At 43.3% G+C, this 25,147-nt stretch overlaps 1 protein-coding gene across 1 annotated transcript in view; it reads left to right on the top strand.

Annotated features, from left to right (window-relative positions):
• The window catches only part of ANXA4 (annexin A4), a 90,761-nt gene that overhangs the window by 17,027 nt on the left and 48,587 nt on the right, over nt 1-25,147 (top strand). Inside the window, exons 2-4 of the mRNA XM_040414435.1 lie at nt 9,652-9,705; nt 15,550-15,637; nt 20,559-20,653. Of these exons, the coding sequence (XP_040270369.1) occupies nt 9,697-9,705; nt 15,550-15,637; nt 20,559-20,653 (192 nt within the window). The 5' untranslated portion in view covers nt 9,652-9,696. The remainder of the gene's footprint in view (nt 1-9,651; nt 9,706-15,549; nt 15,638-20,558; nt 20,654-25,147) is intronic.

The raw sequence follows: 25,147 nt of genomic DNA, 5'->3' as shown, positions 1-25,147 counted from the left end.
AGTCTTAGGCCTCTTTCACACAGGCGTCATGGATTTGGGCCGGATAAGATGTTGGTGCGTCGCGGGAAAATGCACGATTTTTTTTTTTCCGTGCGAGTGCAAAACATTTTAATGCATTTTGCACGCGCGTGAGAAAAATTGCCATGTTTGGTACCCAGACCCGAACCCAGACTTCTTCACAGAAGTTCGGGTTTGGGTTAGGTGTTGTGTAGATTTTATTATTTTCCCTTTATAACATGGTTATTAGGGAAAATAATAGCATTCTTAATACAGAGTGTTAAGTAAATTAGGGATGGAGGGGTAAAAAAAAAAATTGAGCCCGGTTTCTTTTATGTCGTCTTCTTCTTAGATGACCTGGGAGGAAAAGGACCTGTGGTGACGTCACTGCACTCATCACATGGTCCGTCACATGATCATCACCATGTGATGAGCGCAGTGACGTCACCACAGGTCCTTTTCCTCCTGGACAGCAAAGAAGACAGAAGAGAAGCTGGGCTGCGCGAACAAGTGGATTAAGGGGAGTTAAAAAAAATAAATAAAATGTAACCCCTCCAGCGCTATTTTACTAAGCATTCTGTATTAAGAATGCTATTATTTTCCCTTATAACCATGTTATAAGGGAAAATAATAATGATCGGGTCCCCATCCCTATCTCCTAGCAACCATGCGTGAAAATCGCACCGCATCCGCACTTGCTTGTGATTTTCACGCAGCCCCATTCACTTCTATGGGGCCTGCATTGCGTGAAAAATGCACAAAATAGAGCATGCTGCGATTTTCACGCAACGCACAATTGATGCGTGAAAATCACCGCTCATGTGCACAACCCCATATAAATGAGTGGGTCCGGATTCAGTGCGGGTGCAATACGTTCACCTCACGCATTGCACCCGCGCAGAAAACTCGCCCATGTGAAAGGGGCCTTAGTGTTTGTTCACACAAAGGAAAGTCCAAAGCACAAAAACAGTCACCTTGTTAGTAGGTTCTTTCAGCGTCCACAACAGGTTTTAGGGGGCCTGTTTCCCCGCATTCAGCTTTTAGCCCTCTAGTACGGCACCATGCCTCAGATTCCAAGACAGAGACTCTGATTCTGAGCCCATCTGGCTATTTAAAGGACAGCCAGGTGCTGCCAAAACCCGGACCGGCACTTAAACTCCGGTCCGGTATTTGATCTCACCTGGCTGGAAATCAGCCCAGCCCCCCATGTTGGGAAGAAAATACCTGCCTTCCCAAACAAAACCCCTTGCTATGTCACAGTGGGCACATCAGAAAATCGCTTAATCTGGCTGATAGATTTGCTCTGTAATGGGGCATACCTTGGGCCTTTTGGGGACTCCTGGTGGAGTTGGGGTGCCCTTAATTGTGAATGGTTGGCAGGGTGCAAGTCAGGAGGACAAGTTCAGGGCCAGATAATGGCATCGGTGCAATGGTACAAGGCAATAATCAGGCCAGTGTAGGGGTAACAAATCCACTTTACTGAGGTAGTTTTACCATTCAGTTTAGACTCTCCAGAAGACATCCAAAATACTTCCAGAGCTGTACATGGGATAACCGGCAGGAGGATTGCTGACTCTCTCTATCAGATCCAAACTGCTTTCCAACTTTAATACGTATTGTGAAAGTGCACTCCTTTGGTATAGTTCCCACAACGGGGTGTAGATCCTCCAACGGGTAGCTAATCCATGGTAAAAAAACGTGTTGGGCGCCTGAGGCCATGTACCCTTTCCACCAGCAGTAAGGTCTATAGGTAAATAAGACTGACTGCATATATCTTCTGCCCTTTGCTCCAGTCCTTTAAAATAGACCTCAACAGTCCATAGATTTTGTGCTCCTTTCTCTGTGAGGATGGTGGTAGTTGTAGGGATGGAAGAATAATGGTTCCTTACAGCAGGTCTTACTTCTGCATATGCAGATACCTTCTTTCACCCAGACTGTTAGAACTTAATTACCAAGATCCTGACCCAGAGAAGAAGGGCCCACCTGCTCCCACTGAGCAGGGCAACATAACTAAACCGTGTTCTCATTTAAGCTCTTGGACTACAAATGTTGCATGTAAAAAGTACACTAACAATGGACATTTACCCATTGACGAAGCACTCCCACAAAAATGTGTTCTAAGGTGCATGATGTAAACTGCAGTGAATGAAATTTTCTTACCAGTGACTGTATTTGTGAGTTATCCCCTCCCTTCTGATCCTTAGCTGTGTCATATGACCAGCAATCAGACTTTCCAAATAACACAGCATCTTATGTGTAGGCAGGAAGTCCGTTTCTCTATGTATTCCTACGGGAGCCTCAATGTCAGTCTCATAGGAATGAATAGAGAGGTAACTGACTTCCTGTCCGATGTCAGTTGGAGATCAGAGTTTTGGTCACATGACACAGCTGAGGATCAGAAGGGAAGTTAAAACTCCCAAATAAAGTCATTGGTGAGATTTCCTTCACTGCAGCTTACATCATGCACCTTTCTAACAGGTCAGAGAATTAACAATTTTTGTGGAAGTTCTACTTTAAGCTTACCTCCCAACTTTTGAAAATCGCAAAGAGGGCCAATATATGCCGACATGCATCGCGGCAATTATTTTCATACTAGGCCATGCCTCTAACTCAGCCCAAAGCATAATTACTGACCCCCCCCCCCCCCCCCATCACAACTGCAGTAGCTGGGGATTGGCTAGGTGGGTGTAAGTTTATTTATTTATATTTTTATAGCATGTGGAGCCCCTGGGACAATTTATTTTATTTTTTCTTGCCCTTCAATATCTATTTAAATATTGGCACATAAATCATTAGGTTATAGATATTTTATGGTAGAAACTAGGGATCGACCAATATTGTTTTTTTTTTTTTTTTGGGCCGATAATCTGTGAATTTTCATTTTTGAAAAAAATAATAAAAAATTCCTACACAAATCTGCTGAAAATAAATGTTTATTGTTAACATGTGTTTTTTTTGTAAATCTTTCTTTTTCATTTATAATTAATATTATTATTATTTTTTTAATATTAGCCCCCTTAGGGAATAGGACCTCACACTGTCCCTGCTGCTCTGTGCTTTGTGCACACAGCAGCATGGAGCTGACCATGGCAGCCAGGGCTTCAATAGCGTCCTGGCTGCCATGGTAACCGATCAGAGCCCCAGGATTACACTGCTGGGGCTCAGATCGGAACTTCCACGGAGGAGGGGGACCCTGTGGCCACTGCGCCACCAATGATTAATACTGGGGGCTTGGGTGGGGGGGCGCACTGCGCCACCAATGTCTTTAATACTGGGGTTGGGGGGGGGCGGGGCGGGGCGCACTGCACCACCAATGATTCCTACTGGGGTTTGGGGGGGTGCACTGCGCCACCAATGAAGATAACTCTCTCATTTATTCATATACAGGAGGCGGGAGCTGGCTGCAGAATCACATAGCCGGCTCCCGACCTCTGAGTGGTAGCTGCGATGCGCGGCAGTTAACCCCTCAGGTGCGGCACCTTAGGGGTTAACTACCGCGGATCGCAGCTACTTGTCATAGAGGTTGGGAGCCGGCTATGTGATTCTGCAGCCAGCTCCCGCCTCCTGTATATGAATTAATGAGAGCGCTATCTTCATTGGTGGCGCAGTGCGCCCCCCCCAACCCCAGTATGAATCATTGGTGGTGCAGTGAGCGCCCCCCAGTATTAATTATTGGTGGCGCAGTGGCCACAGCCCCTCCCCTCCTCTTGTCTTCTCTCCTCTCATTGGCAGCAGCATCTCAGGGGGGAGGGAGACGCTGCTTCCTTCTCCCCTGTCCTGCTGAGGGGACACGGAGAGCGCTGAGAGCAGCGCGTTCTGTGTTCCCAATACGTTATCGGTATATCGAAAAAATAGATGCCGATAACGTTCAAAATCCTGAATATCGGCTGATAATATCGGTAAAACCGATAATCGGTCGATCCCTAGTAGAAACTGCACAAAATAATGACTTTATGGTCTAATATACAGGTAGAATCCATACAGACACTTTTGTAAGGAGCAATTCACTAAATTGTTTAATGCACTTGTATCCATTAAATCCCCAGGTCAAAAAGAGGGACATTTTAAGGATCAAAGAGGGACATGGGTCAAAAAGAGGGACTGTCCCTCCAAAAGACACACACTTGGGAGGCATGCTTTATGTAGCAAATGAAACATTTGCAATAGCCCTCTAGTTTAAAGCAGGAACAGGCATCAAGGAAGAAATGCCTAATCTTTGCAAATTATGAACCACAAAAAAGAATAAGCTCACCTTACGTAAAATGATTCAAATGTAGTAAAAAGCTCCTAGATCCTGAAGTTTGCAACACAGCTGTTTATTTGCATTCTTGACAATGAGTCAGGAAGTTTATATTCTCATGTACAGTGAGTGTCTATGTATGGTGGAATCCACTGTACTAAACAAATAATCCCTTTTTTTCCATTTTCCTTATCTGGGGGCTATTTGTGATTCAAATTGGAGGCAACATGTTTTAATTTAAATCATCCAAGTTTAATCCTTGATGATCATCTCATCTGTTACATAACTCGTTCTTTTAATACAGTAAAACCAGCACCTAGCATCGCGGGTGATGCTAGGGAGGCTCGTCCCCGACTGCCATTGGCTTCCCCCCCCCCCCCCCCCCCAGCACCGGATGTTTTCATCCGCACACAGGGAGAAGCAGCAACGGCGGTGTGGGAACAAGGAGCGGTGCAGGGAGCGGGGTAAGTATATTCAATGTGAGGGACCCGGCATATGGGGTGACATTTTATAGGATTGGATAACTCCTTTAACCTCTTAGGTGCCGCGGTCAATAGCGACTGCAGAATCTGTGGAGTTAGGCAGAGAGAATCATCGGCTTCCATTATAGCCTGGGGAACAGAATCCAATAGACCGCGATACTATTCTATTGCAGTCTATGGGACAAGTGATCAGTAGATTGCATGGTCAAGTCCCCTAATGGGACTAAATATTAGGGCTCATGCACACGACCGTATGTATTTTGCGGTCCGCAAAAAAATACGGACTATGTCCGTGTGCATTCCATATTTTGCGGAACGGCCCCTAATAGAACAGTCCTATCCTTGTCTGTAATGCGGACAATAATAGGACATGTTCTATTTTTTTTGCCGAACGGACATACGGAATGCACAAGGAGTAACCGTATTTTTTTTTTTTTTTTGCGGACCTATTGAAATGAATAGTTCCATATACGGTCCGCAAAAAAAACGGAACGGACACAGAAAAAAAACACATTCGTGTGCATGAGCCCTTACTGTGTGAAAAAGTTTAAAAAACAAAACAATATTAAACATTCAAATCATCCCTTTTCTTACTTTTTCATATAAAAATAAGTAATAAAAAATATACATAATAGTTATCACCATGTCCAAATTATTCAAATTGAAACATATTTTTCTTGTATGGTATATGAAAAATAAAAATCCACGATTCACCCCAAAATGGTAACATTAAAAACTACCCTGCAAACAACAAGCCCTCACACAGCTCTCTAGCCAGGAATATAAAATGTGTATTTTTGTTTTAAAGTAAAACAATATGAATCTGGTATCGCCATAATCATACTGACCCACAGAATAAGGTCGCGATGTCAATTTTAGCGCACCGTGAACGTTGCAAAATCAAAAGCCTAAAAACCTTGATGGAATTTCCATATTTTTCTTTTTCCTTTCTTTCGTGGTCAAATTAAATAATACCATTAAAAAAAAATACAACTTGAACCGCAAAAAAAACAAGCAGAAAATGAGGAGAGGGGAAGGGGAAATAGCTCTTGGAAAATAATAATAATTAGGCTGTGTCCTGAAAGGGTTAAAGAATAGAAATGGTAATAGTCATAGTATGCCTTAATACTATCAAATCATACTGTCATAGTGCCAACATAGCAGTGTCATACGCTGAACACATAGACAAAATTGTATCCAGTGCTGGTGTTGATAGGACATTTCAGGACCCTAAATTGTTCAGGTCTAAGTCAATGGCCCTATTGGTTCTGCACGCTCATATAATACAATAGTAACGTACAATAAATCATTCACTTTTACTCCCAGCACTTGAGAAGGCTATAATGTAAACTTTTTAGAGCCATGCATGTAAGGCCACTTTCACATGGTCAGTATTTTGCATCAGTATGGGTCCATTCACACATCCGTGTGTGTTTTTTGCGGATCTGCAAAACACGGACAGCGGCAATGTGCGTTCCGCATTTTGCGGACCGCACATTGCCGACACTAAGAGAAAATGCCTATTCTTGTCCGCTATTATGGACAAGAATAGGACATGTTCTTTTTTTTTTTTTTTTTTTTTTAGGACCGGAATTGCGGACCTGAAAGTGCGGGTCCGCAATTCCGGATCTGGGCCGCATGTCGTGCGGCCCCATAGAAATGTATGGGTCCGCAATTCCGTTCCGCAAAATGCGGAATGGAATTGCGGATATGTGAATGGAGCCTATTTTTTTAACAGCAGGAGTGTGTCATACAGGGAAAAGTATAGCGAAGATTGTCCTTCTGTGTGTGAACGTGCCCTAATGATGATCTTTATTTTTCCTTTGCAAATCTTATGGCGTACACTTAGGGTACTTTCACATTAGCGTTTTTCTTTTCCGGCATAGAGTTCCGTCACAGGGGCTCTATACCGGAAAACAACTGATCAGGCCTATCCCCATGCATTCTGAATGGAGAGTAATCCGTTCAGGATGCATCAGGATGTCTTCAGTTCAGTCGTTTTGACTGAACAGGCAAAAGAGAAAACCGCAGCATGCTACGGTTTTATCTCCGGCGAAAAAAACTGAAGACTTGCCTGAATGCCGGATCCGGCATTTTTTCCATAGGAATGTATTGGTGCCGGATCCGGCATTCAAAATACCGGAATGCCAGACCCATCCTTCCAGTCTGCGCATGCGCAGACCTTTAAAAACGAGAAAAATATAAATACCTGATGACACCGGAAAAACGGATCCGGTATTGCAATGCATTTTTCAGACTGATCAGGCATTTTTCAGACTGATCAGGATCCTGAACAGTCTGAAAAAATGACATGCGTTTGCATACAGTTTGCCTGATCAGGCAACGGAACTGCCTGCCGGAATCAAACAACGCAAGTGTGAAAGTACCCATTGGGTTAGTGACCGGGCAGTTTTATTGTTTTAGCTTAACTTTATTTATTTTTTATGATACATGGGAGGGGAAAAATCTCTGTATTGAGAACTGCATCTGATGTTTTCAAAAGGAAAGCATTCCAGGAACACTTCCTACGGCTTAGAAAACGCCCTCTACTATCTCTGCAACAGCCAGATGTGAGAACCTGCATTTTCCTTTGTTTTCAGTTCTCACATAAAAAAAAATAAAAAAATGCCTGCTTCAAATCGCCCTCAAAATGTACTCATAGCGGTTCTCGCAGCCATACATTCCTTGTCCATATGCTCCATTACGGTTCGTGTAGGTGAAATATGTTGCAGTCTGCAACCAGCTCCATTAAAGGGCTTGTGCCATAAACTACTTTTCACTCTGTAAGTGTATTTTCATCAGTCAAGCCGCGTTCACGTCACTGTTTATTTTTCCATTCTTCTGATCCGTCAGAAGAACAGAAAAATAAGAGAAAAAACAGATCCAGTAAAAACAAAAAAAGAAAAGCCAGAACCTGAGCATCAGTTCATTTCTGTCTGAGATACTTTTTTTTTTTTTTTTACCCCCAATCTAAAATAACAGATCTCAGATGGAAATGTTTAAAATTGATGCTGAGGATCCCTCCTTTCATTTTACTTCCCTTATTTTCTATTTTCTCTTATCCCCATGCTTGAATCCTGGATTGTCAGGTGACTGCTGTCCCATGCCCTAATGCAGTGGTCCCCAACCTTTTTTGCACCAAGGACCAGTTTCATGCAAGACACTTTTCCCAGGGGCGGGGCTTAGGGGGTAGGCGGGATTAGGGGTGCTAGTCGGCGCTGACTGATTCACGCGCATAACAAAACGCAAGGTGCTTATTAAAATATTTAACAACTATATAAACTGACTAGGGTCTCTGCTGCACTGTACCGTATTTTTCGCCCTATAAGACGCACCTAGGTTTTAGAGTAGAACAATAAGAAAAAATATATTTCTCATTACACCTCAGGTCAGACCAGCAATCAAACCCCCAATGTTAATCAGACCTCAGATCAGACCCCCCCAACCTTTAGCCATCTATCAGCCCCCAGGGCAAATAAAAAACAAACAAAAAAACTTACCTCTCACAGAGCGACCTCACGCTGTGCGCAGCCCTGCACAGCCGATAGCCGAGGACCAGGAAGCGGTGAGTACAGATCCTTCACCGCTTCCTGGTCCTCCTGTACTAATGAAGCGCTTCCATAATGGAAGCCCTTCCTTAGTACCGCGTTAAAGACTGCCCTGATCGTCGCGGCCCGGCAAACAATCTTCCAGGGCCGCGGCCCGGCGGTTGGGGACCGCTGCCCTAATGAGATGTGTCATGACATCGGCAGATCATGTGACATTAATTAGTTCATTTTCTACTTCAAATTTCAAATGCTCTGTGTAATTGGAATTATAACACACAACTTGCGCTAATGTCTGTAATTTTTTTGTTCTTGCAAAATTCATTGTTATGTTTATCTTTCTATTATCTATCTCCCTGTCTGTGTATCCATCCATAACTGACATGTAGCTGACACTGCACATAGAGGAATGGTTACTGAAGGGAAGGAAGCTCTGAGCATGTGCGTCCTGTATTACAAGGCTCCACTACAGGACATAACCAATAGCGACTGAAAATCAAAACCGATTTGCCACAGGGTGTAATGGGCGGCTAATCACTTTAGAATATGGCAGTTTTGATAAATGGTGGTGTTTGGGGAAGGTGATATAACCGTGATATCTGTTGGGCAGGACACATTTATTAGTGGCCCGACCCCTTTAATAGCCGCTAATCTCTGGGTTTCAGCAGCAACTTATTTTCTAGAAGGGATTCCAGACGTGCTAATACATTGGGTTATAGAAGTGAGATTAAAGGGGCTATCTGTCCTCCACTGTAATGTTTGCAATTACAAAAATATACTAAGGGCTCATGCACACAAATTTTTTGTGGGTCGGATGCAGACCCATTCACTTCAGTGGGGCCGCAAAAGATGCGGACAGTACCCCGTATGTCAATTCCATGGCATCCACAAAAATATAGAACATGTCCTATTCTTGTCCACATTGCGGCCTAGGATAGAACTGTTTTATTATGGGCCGGAAGTTCCATTACGCAAAAATGTGCAATACATACATGGCCGGTATCCATGTTTTGCTGATCCACAATTTGCGGACAACAAAGCGGGCTACGGTCATGTGCATAAGCCCGCCGCGTGTGTAAAATGTACTTGAAATCTTGGCACCTGCACAGGAGGGCCTGCTCACTCAGCAGAGCATATATGCTATTATTTCACGTACTTTAGTAGTTATGTCTTACTGTCGACATCACTATTTGCACTAGGTCCTTGTAAGTACGGGATGTCATGATGTATGTTTAGGTCTGCAGTGATAATGGGTAACCAGGGACTTTGTGACACCGCGTGAGATTGCAGGCAGTCACGCTTTGCTTGCTTTTTTTATGCCTCTGGCTTATGTGGATATACAATCCTGTTTCCCCTTTGTAAACTGTTTTATCTGCTTTTATTGCAGGTGACATCTGTCTATTCATCTGTGTTGTGCCATTAGGAGGAAATCATGGCTGCAGTAAGTATTCCCCACATCTCCCCGTATGTTCTCCGATCAATATCTTTATTACATTGGCTGTAAATAGATTATCGGAGCGCTGCCTCCACCTGCCAGGCTGATCCCCTTGGATTTCTTATTGTTATACACTGATTAGTTTAGTCAGGCACTGTCACTAAGCCTCTATCAAGGTGGAACTAGGTCACAATAGCGCCCCCTAACTTCAGGCCAACAAAATTTGTTGTATAGCAAAGGATTTTCTCACCTGTCAACTATGCAAAGAGCAAATATTGGCAAGAAGAGGAGAAGGCGCTCACAGGGTGAGGAAGTCAAACATTAGTGCCTTCACAAAAGAGAGGTGGTTTGCTCACCTGTTCGGGTTGCACCAATATGGGCGCAACCACAATGAAGGCTGGGTGGAGATAGTTGTTGGTTGGTGCAGCCGGACTTGTCTAAAAACCTTGGGCGGGAGCCAAACCGCCAATCGGGTAAACAGTAGTACTGAAGAAACGCTGGACCATAAGAGTCAAGCAAACGTGTGGACAACACAGGGCGCAAGATCACAACCAGGTGTCTAGTGAATATAAATTTATTTAAGGACAACGCGTTTCGGGGTACATTAGACCCCCTTTATCAAGTCAAAAGGAGATGAAAATATATATATATATATATATATATATATATATATATATATATGTGATACCATATAAATATTGGTAAAACCATTAGTAATAAAAATAATGAAATGATCAAAATGTAACACTTCATATAAAAAATTGAACTCCAAGTGGACCAATGAAAAGACAGCCCCCCAGAGCAGATCTCATGAGTATATGTGCATAATAAGGGGGGGAGGGGGGGGGGGTTTAGTGTCAGATCACATTATAATATAATAATCCATTGCTGGTGCTACATATAAAACAATTGTGTGTTAAATGAATGTAACATAGTACATAAGGTCGAAAAAAGACATTTGTCCATCCAGTTCGGCCTGTCATCCTGCAAGTTGATCCAGAGGAAGGCAAAAAAAAAACTGAGGTAAAAGCCAATTTTCCCCACTTTAGGGGAATAAAAAATTCCTTCCCGAGTCCAATCAGGCAATCAGAATAACTCCCTGGATCAACGACCCCTCTCTAGTAGCTATAGCCTGTAATATTATTACACTCCAGAAATACATCCAGGCCCCTCTTGAATTCCTCTATTGTACTCACCATCACCACCTCCTCAGGCAGAGAGTTCCATAGTCTCACTGCTCTTACCGTAAAGAATCCTCTTCTATGTTTGTGTACAAACCTTCTTTCCTCCAGACGCAGAGGATGTCCCCTCGTCACAGTCACAGTCCTGGGGATAAATAGATGATGGGATAGATCTCTGTACTGACCCCTGATATATTTATACATAGTAATTAGATCTCCCCTCAGTCGTCTTTTTTCTAACGTGAATAACCCTAATTTTGATAATCTTTCAGGGTACTGTATTTGCCCCATTCCAGTTATTACTTTAGTTGCCCTCCTCTGGACCCTCTCCAGCTCTGCTATGTCTGCCTTGTTCACAGGAGCCCAGAACTGTACACAGTACTCCATGTGTGGTCTGACTAGCGATTTGTAAAGTGGTAGGACTATGTTCTTATCACGGGCATCTATGCCCCTTTTGATGCAACCCATTATCTTATTGGCCTTGGCGGCAGCTGCCTGACACTGGTTTTTGCAGCTTAGTTTGCGGTTTATTAAAATTCCTATATCCTTTTCCATGTCAGTGTTACCGAGTGTTTCACCATTTAGTATGTACGGGTGACTTGCATTATTCCTTCCCATGTGCATAACTTTACATTTGTCAGTGTTAAACCTCATCTGCCACTTATCTGCCCAAGCCTCCAATCTATCCAGATAACAATAGAAATCACAACTTGAATAACGTGTGCTATCATTCAAGTTGAATAGGCAGTATGACAATGAACGAGTCCCCAAACTGGGACACCCATCTGGAGAACAATAAGCTATTCCAAAAACTGCAAAGAACATAAACCTGTAAGGGAGGGATGGTACCTGGCCGTGAACAGCTGAATAGAGGACGTGGCCGCTGCTTGCCGGCACGTGGAGCGTTCAATACGCTGTATGGTCACAGCGCGCACTTGCTGCCGTGGGGTGAAGAAGGTGTGGAGAGACACGCTGATTGGAGGGAATCGCGCTGCTGGGCGGCATTAGGATGAGAGTGAATGGGGAGGGCGCTGATTGAAGGGAATCCAACTAGTGGGTGGGATTGGGATAACGGGACTCGGCGATGCACTGAGGGTGGATGAAGGTGCGCGGTGTGGGTAGGGAGGACAGATGGATGAAAGAGGGAGGATGAGGGTATGTTGGTCAGAAATGAAAAGTGGTGGAGGGAAGGAAGTATGGTGAAAGATGAATAAAACTGATAAGTGGTGACCTGAGGGAATTTATGTATTGGCAAAACCTGTGCCAATGCGCATGGTGTAGCCAGTCACGGTGCTTGAAGATCGGGGAATGCTGGTGGCCAAAAAAACGTTGGTGTTTTTGGAATAGCTTATTATTCTCCAGATGGGTGTCCCAGTTTGGGGACTCGTTCATTGTCATAGTGGCAAATTAAACTTAAATGATAGCACACATTATTCAAGTTGGGATTTCTATTGTTACATTCATTTAATACACAATTGTTTTATATGTAGCACCAAGCAATAGATTATTATATGATAATGTGATCTGACACTAACCCCCCCCCCCCCCCCCCTCCCCCTTATTATGCACATATACCCATGAGATCTGCTCTGGGGGGCTGTCTTTTCATTGGTCCACTTGGAGTTAAATTTTATATATGAAGTGTTAAATTTTTAGCATTTCATTATTTTTATTAATTGTTTTACCAATACTTATATGATTTATATGGTATCACATATATTATATTCACCTCCTTTTTGACTTGATAAAGGGGTATGATGTACCCTGAAATGCATTGTCCTTGAATAAATGTATTTTCTCTTGACACCTTGTTGTGATCTTGCGACCTGTGTTGTCCACACGTTTGCTTGACTCCTATGGTCCAGCGTTTCTGCAGCACAACTATGCAAAGAGGTATCTTCCAACGAAAGCTAACCATCTCGCTACCGCTACCTTATGGAAGTGGTTCCCTAGGAGTCAAAATTAGACTTTTTAACAAGCCTTAAGACATGAAAGGGAAAATGGCCAAGCCAAATATCCATTAGGGCTGGTCTCTTTAAAGGGAACCTGTCGTCAACTTTTTGCTGACCTCACTGAGGACAGCATAAAATAGTGACCGAAATGCTGATTTAAGTGGTGTGTCACTCATGAGCTAAAAGTAAGGAGTTGCCTAGAACCAGCATCATAATCATTGCAGCTCAGGCCTTGAAAAGAGTCACATTTACCTGAGAAGAGTCCTGGTTATTCAACATCTCCTGCTATCCCTCCGCTCATCTGCTGATGATTGGCAGTTCTCTCCTAGAGAGAAAGGGAGAAAACTAGGTAGAAGACTGTCAGTCATCAGCAGGTCGGCAGGAGAGCAGGAATTCATGAATAACCAGGACTCTTCTCAGGTGGCCGTGACTCTTTTTCAGGCCCAGTCTGCAATGATTGTGATGTTGGTTCTCGGCAACCACTTACTATTAACTTTTAAATGACAGACCGCTGAAATCAACTCACCTGTCTCTTCTTTATGCTGCCTTTAGTATGGACAGCATAACATTGATGACGGGTTCCCTTTAAGGAGAGACAGTACCCTACATGTGCATCACCTGTCCACAAAGAGATGATCAACAATGGTTGACTAGGGGCTAAAATGGGGTGGGAATTGCTACAACGGGAGTCTAGAGCCTAGAGCCCCTCTTTCCTTCTTACTGCATGACTGCAGCTAGGAGGACGTAGAGTGGAGGGGCGGTCAAGAATGGACTGTGAACAGTGCTCGCTGGGGTTCCAGCAGGAAGACACTTTAAGATTTCCCTATTTTCAAGAGACCCTTCTGATAAGTAGGGATTGTGCAAGGCAGAAAACCCTCCTGCAATCCTTGAAATATTTTAGTCTTTCTGGCACTTGCATCCTCTAAGGGGCAATGTTAGGGGGGCCTTCTGGCTGTTCCCATTCACATGGTATTGTCAGTAGATCAAGTTGCGGATTTAACAATCACAAGAGGCTCTAAGCAATACACAGACCGATGTCACATATGGGACCTGTTGTAAGTTTGCCCATATTATATATGTATATATTTGTTTTGCAGATAAATTGTAATGGTTGTGAATGAGTTTATACTCTGAATCTGACTTTTCTGTAATCAGACATATGAATCCTATAACAAGCTTTATTCTGTGTTGGTTGCTCCATTGTAAGGACTCCAGCCTAAGATCTGGGCAAAGCAATGCCATGTAAACCACAGAGGTACATGGATGGCTTATTGTCTGCACCACAAGCGGCGCGCCGGGCACAGGGGATCTTCTCAGTCAGCGCTACAGGGATTCCTTATTGTTCAAAGCAAAAACATAATGGCAGTCCCCATGGTGAACTCATACTGGTGATGCAAGTGCAGGTCGGCAAATGCTGTCTATCCGGAACTGGTGCAGCTGTAAGAATTTGTAGTTCCATATGAAATACCTGTTTTACAGGAACTAGACTATACAATGTTTTAGCTGTACAGGTCTGTAATATACATGTGTACTACTGTTTCCATACACGTTGCTTCTAGGGAAGAGTATCTCCATAACCTGATGCCTGGTGGAGTGCCTATTGGTTTGTGGCTCTGTGTGTATGAAATTTTTTTTATTTTTTTTTATACTCAAGTGGATTCAACATCAAAAATCGCCATTAGTTGGGTACTATTGCTGAGGAAAGAGCTATATGGCAAAACGTTTTTCATGGAATACATAGACCAGCTGGGTCTGCAAGTACAAAAGCGTCTGTTTCAAGCTGCTCTCTGTGGGGCTTCTAGGGCGTCCATATTTCTAATAGGAGATATGACAAGACTGAGGTCTTCTTTTTGAGAGAACCCTTCAGATTCCTCTTTGGTTAAAGTAGTTATCCAACGCTTTGCAAATGATGACCTATCCTCCGGATAGGTCATCAGCATCTGATCGCTGGGAGTCCGATCAGCTGGTTGAGAAGGCCCCTGCACCCTTGTGTTAGCGCTGTGACCTTCTTGTAGCTTAGTCCAGTGATGGTTACGTGGCTTAGGTGCAGCTCAGCCCCATTTACTTGAGCACTCCTTTCTCAAACACCTGATGGACGTGGGTCCAGGGTGTCAGATCCATAACGATCATATGCTGATAACCAATCCAAAGGATGGGTCATCAATGACAAAGAGTTGGATAACCCTTATACAGTACATCAAGCTTTTGCTTCAAAGTTCACTGTTGATTTAAAAGTACTGGGGTCCTGGTAGAATCTGACCAAAATCTGCATGGAGTTTGTATGTTCTACCTGGATTTCGGTTTGATAATTCACAACGACTGGCTACAACTGCGTCAACTGGAAGTTTACATCCAAGACCCAAGTAAAGACTGGAGAGGGCAGGGACCAGTGTAGGGAAGCAGATAAGTATGCTTCTCTTTAAATGTCTGACCAGGTTTGCCAACCCCCCTGACCACCAAAATGTGCCCAACCTCTTAATTACCATGGCACCATGTACTATGATTTCCTCTTCAAATGCAATATACATTAAAGAATTTTCACATTTCAATATATTGGAGAACAGATATGTTTTTTTAGGCTTTGTGCAGCTTTACTAATATTATTCCATCCCACACGGGCACACCTGAATGGCACACAAATGTTTGGCATCATTTCTGCCAACCTTTATGTTGTATTAGTTGTTGCTGGACATTGTTTCACATGTATGTATTTACAGGTGGGAACTAAAGGAACCATCAGACCCTACCCAAACTTCAATGCCGCGGAGGATGTCCAGAAACTAAGGAAAGCCATGAAAGGGATGGGTGAGTGCTAGAAGTGTGCTGTAATATGGCTGTGGGAGACACTTGTCACTGTTTGCATTATTTCACCATGGGGTTAATGAGTCTGGCAGAGCTATTTCACTGGAAATCCTGGGCTGCAGCCACACACAGGTCGAGTTATAGAGAAAATTGTAAAACTTAAAGAAGCACTCACTCACAGGTTTATTCTTTGATCTGTTAGAAAGGTAAATGATGTAAACATCAGTGACTGTATTTGTGAGTGATTATAATCTCCCTTCTGATCCTCAGCTGTGTCATCTGACCAACTCTCTGATCTTCACCTGACACAGGACAGGAAGTCAGTTACTGCTCTACTCATTCCTTTGAGACTGGCATTGAGGCTCTCATAGGAATACATAGAGAAACTGCCTACACATAAGGTCACATGACACAGCTGCACAGCTTAGGATCAGAGGGGAGGGGGTAGCTCACAAATACAGACACTGGTAAGAAGATTACCTTCACTACAGATTACATCATGTACCTTTCAAACAGGTCAGAGAAGAATTTTTTTTATATATATACAGTACAGACCAAAAGTTTGGACACACCTTCTCATTCAAAGAGTTTTCTTTATTTTCATGACTATGAAAATTGTAGATTCACACTGAAGGCATCAAAACTATGAATTAACACATGTGGAATTATATACATAACAAACAAGTGTGAAACAACAGAAAATATGTCATATTCTAGGTTCTTCAAAGTAGCCACCTTTTGCTTTGATTACTGCTTTGCACACTCTTGGCATTCTTTTGATGAGCTTCAAGAGGTAGTCCTCTGAAATGGTTTTCACGTCACAGGTGTGCCCTGTCAGGTTTAATAAGTGGGATTTCTTGCCTTATAAATGGGGTTGGGACCATCAGTTGCGTTGAGAAGTCAGGTGGATACACAGCTGATAGTCCTACTGAATAGACTGTTAGAATTTGTATTATGGCAAGAAAAAAGCAGCTAAGTAAAGAAAAACGAGTGGCCATCATTACTTTAAGAAATGAAAGTCAGTCAGCCGAAAAATTGGGAAAACTTTGAAAGTAAGGGCTATTTGACCATGAAGGAGAGTGATGGGGTGCTGCGCCAGATGACCTGGCCTCCACAGTCACCGGACCTGAACCCAAACGAGATGGTTTGGGGTGAGCTGGACCGCAGAGTGAAGGCAAAAGGGCCAACAAGTGCTAAGCATCTCTGGGAACTCCTTCAAGACTGTTGGAAGACCATTTCAGGGGACTACCTCTTGAAGCTCATCAAGAGAATGCCAAGAGTGTGCAAAGCAGTAATCAAAGCAAAAGGTGGCTACTTTGAAGAACCTAGAATATGACATATTTTCTGTTGTTTCACACTTGTTTGTTATGTATATAATTCCACATGTGTTAATTCATAGTTTTGATGCCTTCATAGTCATGAAAATAAAGAAAACTCTTTGAATGAGAAGGTGTGTCCAAACTTTTGGTCTGTACTGTGTGTGTGTGTGTATGTATGTGTGTGTATGTGTATGTATATATGTATGTGTGTGTGTGTATATATATATATATATATATATATATATATATATATATATACACACACACACACACCCTTGCATGTAACTTTGAATTTGACCAGTCACAGAACCCTAAAAGAACATTATGAAGACATTAATGGATAACCATATGGCAAACCACTGTCAGTAATTGTATGGTCCATGGAGGGGGGGGGGGGCATATACTGGTTTCCTATATTAAGAACTTTTGGTGACTTTTTTTGTCTTATTGTATTCTATTAATTTTGGGCTAAATATTTTTTTCAGTTGGTCTTTAATGAAAATCTTCAACAGTTTATTTTTTATTTTTTCTGTTGGTTTCAATTACCGTGCATTTACAGACGAGCGGGCTCTCTGCCTCACACTTCAAGTAAAACTATTGTTTGGATTTAGAGGGTCTTTTTAGTAGAGCATTAAATGAGCGTTGTTAAGAAGAGTCTGTCTTCAGTCTTCAGAATTGTTCCACAAGTCAGATATGCAGGGTGATGGGCAGTTATTCATAGGACAAATGTACATAGTCAGGGATTGGGGTAGTGACAAGAGACAAGTTGGAGGCCTCTGTATGTTAGATAATGGTGTCTTCAACGTTCAGTGGAACTGAAGAAAGTTTCTCCTTTGCGATGCTCAGAGTTTTGCTATAATGACTCTATACACATTGTTTTCATCAAGAGAAAAATGTGTTTACGTAATAAAGTATATTACAAAAAGTTTAACATCCTTGCCCCTCAGGATAGGTCATCAATATCAGATCAGCAGGGGTCCGACACCTTGACCCCCATCAATCAGCAGGTAGAAGACGCTGATGCTCTGTGTGTGCCATGACCTCTTCCTAGGTCATGGCCTAGTTACAGCTCAGCCACATTAAAGTGAATGCGATGGAGTTGCAATACCAAGCCCTGTATTGCACTTGGAAAGATGCCGGGACCTGGCTGCACTCAGCAGAGCTCCAGTGAGTGTGACAACTCCCTGAAACAGCTGACCGACGGGGATGCTAAAGCTTGGACCCCTGGTGATGTGATAATGATGACCTATACTAGGAATAGGTAATCATTAGCAATGCCTGGATAACCCCTTTAAGCTGTCAGGGAGCTGCTTTGTTAGCCTGTATCTGTATTTTCCTGCCCGCTCCTAAACACTCCATTATAGCTAAATTCTTATTTAGCTATAAGAATTCTTATTTTGATAGTGGTTGCCCACTTTATGGTTACTGATGACCAATGTGTTTGAGATGATTTATAAGGCAGTTACTTATATAGTCTTTGATGAAATTCTACACCATTTTCCATAAGCTTTGCCCCCTTGTATACAAAGTCTTTTGTGCTGTCCACACAGAGGTCCTGTCCATAAAATGGAGGGTCATGTGACCAGGCAAATCACCTCCATTTGATATCTCCTCCATTCAAATACACCGTACCTGCTATCTCTACTTGTTCTGTTGGGAGTTTAAAGCAGATCCAGTGTGTAAGAATGCAGGAGACATAACATGGAGGTGTTTTGCTTGGTCACATGGCCCTCCATCAGCGGACAGGACCGCTGTGTGGACCGCACAAAAGACTCTGTAAACAAGGGAGAATACCTTATGGAAAATGGTGCAGAATTTCAACAAAGAATATATTAGTAATTGCCATATAATCATTGCACAAACACATTGGTTAACAGTACCCAGAAAGTGGCCAACCCCTTTAAATGAGTGTTTTTGAGCTGTCAGGAGTTCAGAGCTAAGAGCTACAGATCGAGCCGTCATAGCATTTCTCTGATGGCTTCAGTGTGAAGGAGCCTATTGGGCTACTTTCACACTAGCATTTTTGCTGGATCCGGCAGGGTTCAGCAAAAAAACGCTTCCGTTACTGATACAACCGTCTGCATCTGTTATGAACGGATCCGGTTGTATTATCTTTAACATTGCCAAGATAGATCCGTCATGAACTCCAGTGAAAGTCAATGGGGGACGGATCAGTTTTCTATTGTGGCAGAGAAAACAAATTGACTTGCATTGCGGGTCATGATGGATCCATCTTGCTCCGCATCCCATGACGGAAAGAAAACCACAGCATGCTGCGGTTTTCTCTCCGGTATGAGAACGGAATGCATTTTGGAGCATTCCGTTCTGTTCAGTTACGTTTTGTCCCCATTGACAATAGATAGGGACAAAACTGAAGCGTTTTATTCCGGTATTGAGACCCTATGACGGATCTCAATACCGGAAAATAGAAAAGCTAGTGTGAAAGTAGCCTTAGTCTGCAAATGCACTGAAAGAGTAAGTTGTTGAAAAAGAACTGTTTCGTTTTTTTGCAATAAAGACAAATGGATAAAATCTTTTTTAGCCCTAAATGAGTTGAATGCAATAATTTAAAAATGCCCCCAAAGGTGTCCATAGCTTTTAAATGTTAAAGGAAAAAGACAACTGGCAACTAAAATTTTATGTTGATAAGTCCAAGATAATGCACCTGGGCCGTAAAAACCCAAGAGCAGACTATAAAATCAGTGATACAGTCCTAACCTCAGTATCTGAAGAAAGGGATTTAGGGGTCATTATTTCAGAAGACTTAAAGGTAGGCAGACAATGTCATAGAGCAGCAGGAAATGCTAGCAGAATGCTTGGGTGTATAGGGAGAGGCATTACCAGTAGAAAGAGGGAGGTGCTCATGCCGCTCTACAGAGCACTAGTGAGACCTCATTTGGAGTATTGTGCTCAGTACTGGAGACCATATCTCCAGAAGGATATTGATACTTTGGAGAGAGTTCAGAGAAGAGCTTCTAAACTGGTACATGGATTACAGGATAAAACTTACCAGGAAAAATTAAAGGACCTTTAACATGTATAGCTTGGAAGAAAGACGAGACAGAGGGGATATGATAGAAACTTTTAAATACATAAAGGGAATCAACAAGGTAAAAGAGGAGAGAATATTTAAAAGAAGAAAAACCGCTACAAGAGGACATAGTTTTAAAATAGAGGGACAAAGGTTTAAAAGTAATATCAGGAAGTATTACTTTACTGAGAGAGTAGTGGATGCATGGAATAGCCTTCCTGCAGAAGTGGTAGCTGCAAATACAGTGAAGGAGTTTAAGCATGCATGGGATAGGCATAAGGCCATCCTTCATATAAGATAGGGCCAGGGGCTATTCATAGTATTTAGTATATTGGGCAGACTAGATGGGCCAAATGGTTCTTATCTGCCGACACAGTCTATGTTTCTATTAGACAATGTACATAATTACTGATATTCTCCTTGATCCTATTTGTACGTTATGGGTAGGTTTTCAAAATCAAGACCAAATTATATATATTATAATCTTATTTTTGTCTGTGGGTTATCAATGATTAAAAGTCTTGAACTTCTGCCCCACCTCTTATTTATGCCTGCCTTTCTCCATTATTTTTAGGCACTGATGAAGATGCCGTCATTGACGTGATTGCAAACAGAACAATTGCTCAGCGCCAGGAAATCAAAACTGCTTACAAGACTACTGTAGGAAAGGTAAGACTTCAGTAGGCTTCATGGGACATGATGGAGCATGTATACATTATGGGAACATTGTTGAGAACCACATTTAGAGTTATTTAAAGAAAATTCCAAACTCCCAATAGCACTATATGAAGATAGGTGGTTATTGGAATACTACTATTTAAAGGGGTTTTCCGAGATTCATTTTTTTTTTACTGATGACTTGTGTTCTGATCGGTGGGGTATGACACCTGGGACCCCCACCGATCAGCTGTTTGAGAAGGCAGTGGTGACCCTGGATCACCAACCTTGGACCAGGGTACCAGCCTTCTGAAGCGAAAGAGGGACAGCTAGTTCAGGCCTTTCCTCAGCATCAAACCCTTCTTCTGCCAGGGAGGAGACTGGAGAAGCCAGCCCAATGCCTCGCCTGTATTGTTTTGTACCTGAATTCCTCCAGTAAAGAACCGCACTGGTTTACTGCAGACCCTGACTCTGGACTTATTTCCCATTCGGGTGCACCACGCCTTACCATGCCTTCCGGAGAACAGCAACATGTGGTGACACCTCAATGGTGTCCGGGGGACCCAGCGTAGCATTGGAGCCACCCCAAACCCGGCCACTGCAATTAGCACGGTACCAAGCACAGCCGTATTGGAAAGCTGCGAGAAAGCAGCGGCGCTCACAGGAGCACTGCTGCCTTTTCAAACTGCTGATCGGTTTGGGTTTAGGACCCCCACAAATATGATACTGATGACCTATCCCGACAATAGGTCATCAGTGAAAAAATCTTGGAAAACCCTTTTAAAAAAGGACTAATAATATTAACATTTGTTAGATAATTGATAGTTGCCATTTTATATTAAGAAATCTAAGCATGCCATAGAAGGGGAGGTGACTTGATAGCATCAACTACTGGTGAGAAATATGGTCATCCTTGGAGCTCCCATTCTTTGTTGATACTTGGGAGGATTCCTAACCTTTGCTAGTTAAAAAAAAAAAAAAAAAAATTGTATAAACCATTTTTTGTAATAAACAATTCTGCCAAGGATATCATGTGAAAGCTATTGTCATACTGCCGTTTTCACAGTCCTCAACCTAATGTCTTAGACCACATAGGACAGGTCAACCGAGATAAACATGAGCACACCCAGTATGCTCCAGTCTGCACTTTTTATTTATTTACATTTTTTATATTTTTTTTTTATAGTTAATATAGTTGAAAAAAGACATAACTTCATCAAATTCAACCAAGGGAGAGGTTGGGACGTGAGTTTTTGAGTACATTCCAGTGCTCAAAAACAGTCCAAAATTTTTTGCCTACCAGTTTGCATCACAGAAAATATTACAAATCAGATCAGTTTCCCCAGTATTCCCCTGAGAAAGGAACCCTAATGCATAATATTAAATACAAATGTATTTAGGACTGCATGTTAGTGTCTGTATTGGCCTTATGCACATGGCCGTTGCCAACCGTGGCCCGTATTGGGGCCTGCAATTTGCGGGCACCGGCCATGTGCTCACCGCATCATGGATGCGAACCTGCTTACTTGATTGGGTCTGCAATCCAGGGCTGCGGTGCGGAGCGGAGGCATGGAACCCCACGGAAGCACTACGGTGTTCTATTTATTTATTTATTTTTGGCGGTGCGGACGAATCACGGACCCTTTCAAGTTGAATGGGTCTGGATCCGTTGCAGCAGCTGCTCGGAAAATGACCACAAATTGCCCCCCCCCCATGCACGGAACGGCCGAACAACGACCATGTGCAAGAGGCCTTATGGCTGCAACACCTGGACCTTAGGTCGTTTTACTGGCCCGAACTTAGGTCACTATTTTTGCAAAAGTAGTGAATGCGTCAGAAAAGGGGAAAAAGTTGCACATTTGTGGCACAAAACAGTACATTCAAGTATGCCACAATAGTACATCTTCCCGTCCTTCCCCATCTCTAGATGGTTCACAGAAGATATCACAGCAGCATGTCCAGTGTGACTTTTATTGGGGACCAGAGTGCACACACAAATACGACGTTTCGGCTACGCAGTAGCCTTTCTCACTGCGTAGCCGAAACGTCGTATTTGTGTGTGCACTCTGGTCCCCAATAAAAGTCACACTGGACATGCTGCTGTGATATCTTCTGTGAACCACTTATGTCTATGGGACGGCGTTGGATTGGCTGTTCCTCCACGGCTGGTGCATTCCAGACAGGCCAGAAGGTCCATTTTGTGCTGCTCTACAACAATTTTTATCCCCATCTCTAGAGGGACTATACATTTATTTCAGTGGGGGAACACTAGTTCAGTGGCCTTTGTACCATGAAAGTGCAATGGATGCCATAAACTATGGAGGTTGGCCCAAGTGTAGGTTTCTAAGTCTACTTTCACACTAGCGGCACAGACCTCCGGCAGGCTGTTCCATCGGGTGAACAGCCTGTCGGATCCGTCCTGCCGCTAGTGAACGTGTGCCCCCGGACTGCCGCACCGTCCCCATTGACTATAATGGGGGCGCAGTTCCGGCGGAGGCACGGCGAGAGGCTGCCGAAATAAAACTACGACATGTCCAACATTTATTCCGGCAGCCTCTTGCCGTGCCTCCACCAGAACTCCGCCCCGCCTCCATTATAGTCAGTCCGGGGGCACACGTTCACTAGCAGCAGGACGGACAGATCTGATAGGTTGTTCACCCGATGGAACAGCCTGCCGGAGTTCCATGCCGCTAGTGTGAAAGTAGTCTGACCTGTTTCCGACAAGTGGTGTAAATTCCAGTAGAAATCACCCTTTTCTTATAGGCACTGCAGTGCTAAATAAAATAGGCAAGTGTCATGTACAAGAGGCAAAATGAGAGAAAACATGTTCATGGCCCTCTTGTCCAGGATTGAAGGGTGCGGTGTATGAACCATTACTAGGTTGGGAGGGTGTTGATTTTTACTATTTGTTCCAGAAAGCTCTCTGCAAGATGAGCTCTAAAATTTCCCTATGGCTGTAATGACGTGCAATTTTGGTGGCAGTTTTGTATTTTTTTTAATTTTTTTTGTCAAAATGAGAAATAGATTCAAACAGAATGGAAAATAAAGAAAAGATGTAATATTTCTCCTTCCTGCTTGATCTACTTCTGGCTATTACAAAAAAAAAATAACTACATTAAAACTGCATCTCTGACCCCACTACTACTGATGGTCTATACTCAGGATATTAATCTCTAATTGTTGTTCAGTAGAGATGGCCCGAACTATCCGACGGCGAACAGTTCCCGGCGAACATAGCTTGTTCGCGTTCGCCTCTGCCGGGCGAACACATGCGATGTTCGGTCCGCCCCCTATACATCATCATTGAGCAAACTTTGACCCTGTACCTCACAGTCAGCAGACACATTCCAGCCAATCAGCAGCATACCCTCCCTCCCAGACCCTCCCACCTCCTGCACAGCATCCATTTTAGATTCATTCTGAAGCTGCAGTCTTAGTGAGAGGAGGGAGACTGTAACTGCTGCTGATTTAATTGGGAAATCGATAGCTAGGCTAGTGAATTCAGTGTCCACTCCAGTCCTGAAAGACTCATCTGATCTCTGCTGTAAGGACAGCGTCCTGACAGCACCCCAAAAAGCCCTTTTTAGGGCTGCAACATTAGTCTGCTTTTTTTTTTTCCTTTATATACATATTGCAGTTGCCTGGCCTGCCTGTGTGTGAGGAGCTGCAGGCCCACAGACTGTAGTGTGCCCACTGCCAGTGCCCACCCCTGTCATACCGAGTGGCACAGGACTTTGCTTAAAAAATAGGCACTTAATTTTTACACTTTAATCTAAGGTTAGTTGCCTGCCAGTGTGTGTCAGGCTGACTTCCACTGACTGTAGTGTGCCCACTGCCAGTGCCCACCACTCATACCGGCTGGCACAGGACTTTGCTTAAAAAAGGCATTTAATTTTTACACTTTAATGTAATTTCAGCTGCTTGCCTGCTGCTAGTGTGTGTCAGGCCGACTTCAACTGACTGTAGTGTGCCCACTGCCAGTGCCCACCCCTGTCATACCGAGTGGCACAGGACTTTGCTTAAAAAATAGGCACTTAATTTTTACACTTTAATCTAAGGTTAGTTGCCTGCCAGTGTGTGTCAGGCTGACTTCCACTGACTGTAGTGTGCCCACTGCCAGTGCCCACCACTCATACCGGCTGGCACAGGACTTTGCATAAAAAAGGCATTTAATTTTTACACTTTAGTGTAATTTCAGCTGCTTGCCTGCTGCTAGTGTGTGTCAGGCCGACTTCAACTGACTGTAGTGTGCCCACTGCCAGTGCCCACCCCTGTCATACCGAGTGGCACAGGACTTTGCTTAAAAAATAGGCACTTAATTTTTACACTTTAATCTAAGGTTAGTTGCCTGCCAGTGTGTGTCAGGCTGACTTCCACTGACTGTAGTGTGCCCACTGCCAGTGCCCACCACTCATACCGGCTGGCACAGGACTTTGCTTAAAAAAGGCATTTAATTTTTACACTTTAATGTAATTTCAGCTGCTTGCCTGCTGCTAGTGTGTGTCA

Source organism: Bufo bufo, chromosome 1, assembly GCF_905171765.1.
Source record: "Bufo bufo chromosome 1, aBufBuf1.1, whole genome shotgun sequence".
NCBI classification, from domain to species: domain Eukaryota; kingdom Metazoa; phylum Chordata; class Amphibia; order Anura; family Bufonidae; genus Bufo; species Bufo bufo.
The sequence above is the reverse complement of the archived record's forward strand: the minus strand, read 5'-3'. Positions and strand labels throughout refer to the sequence as shown.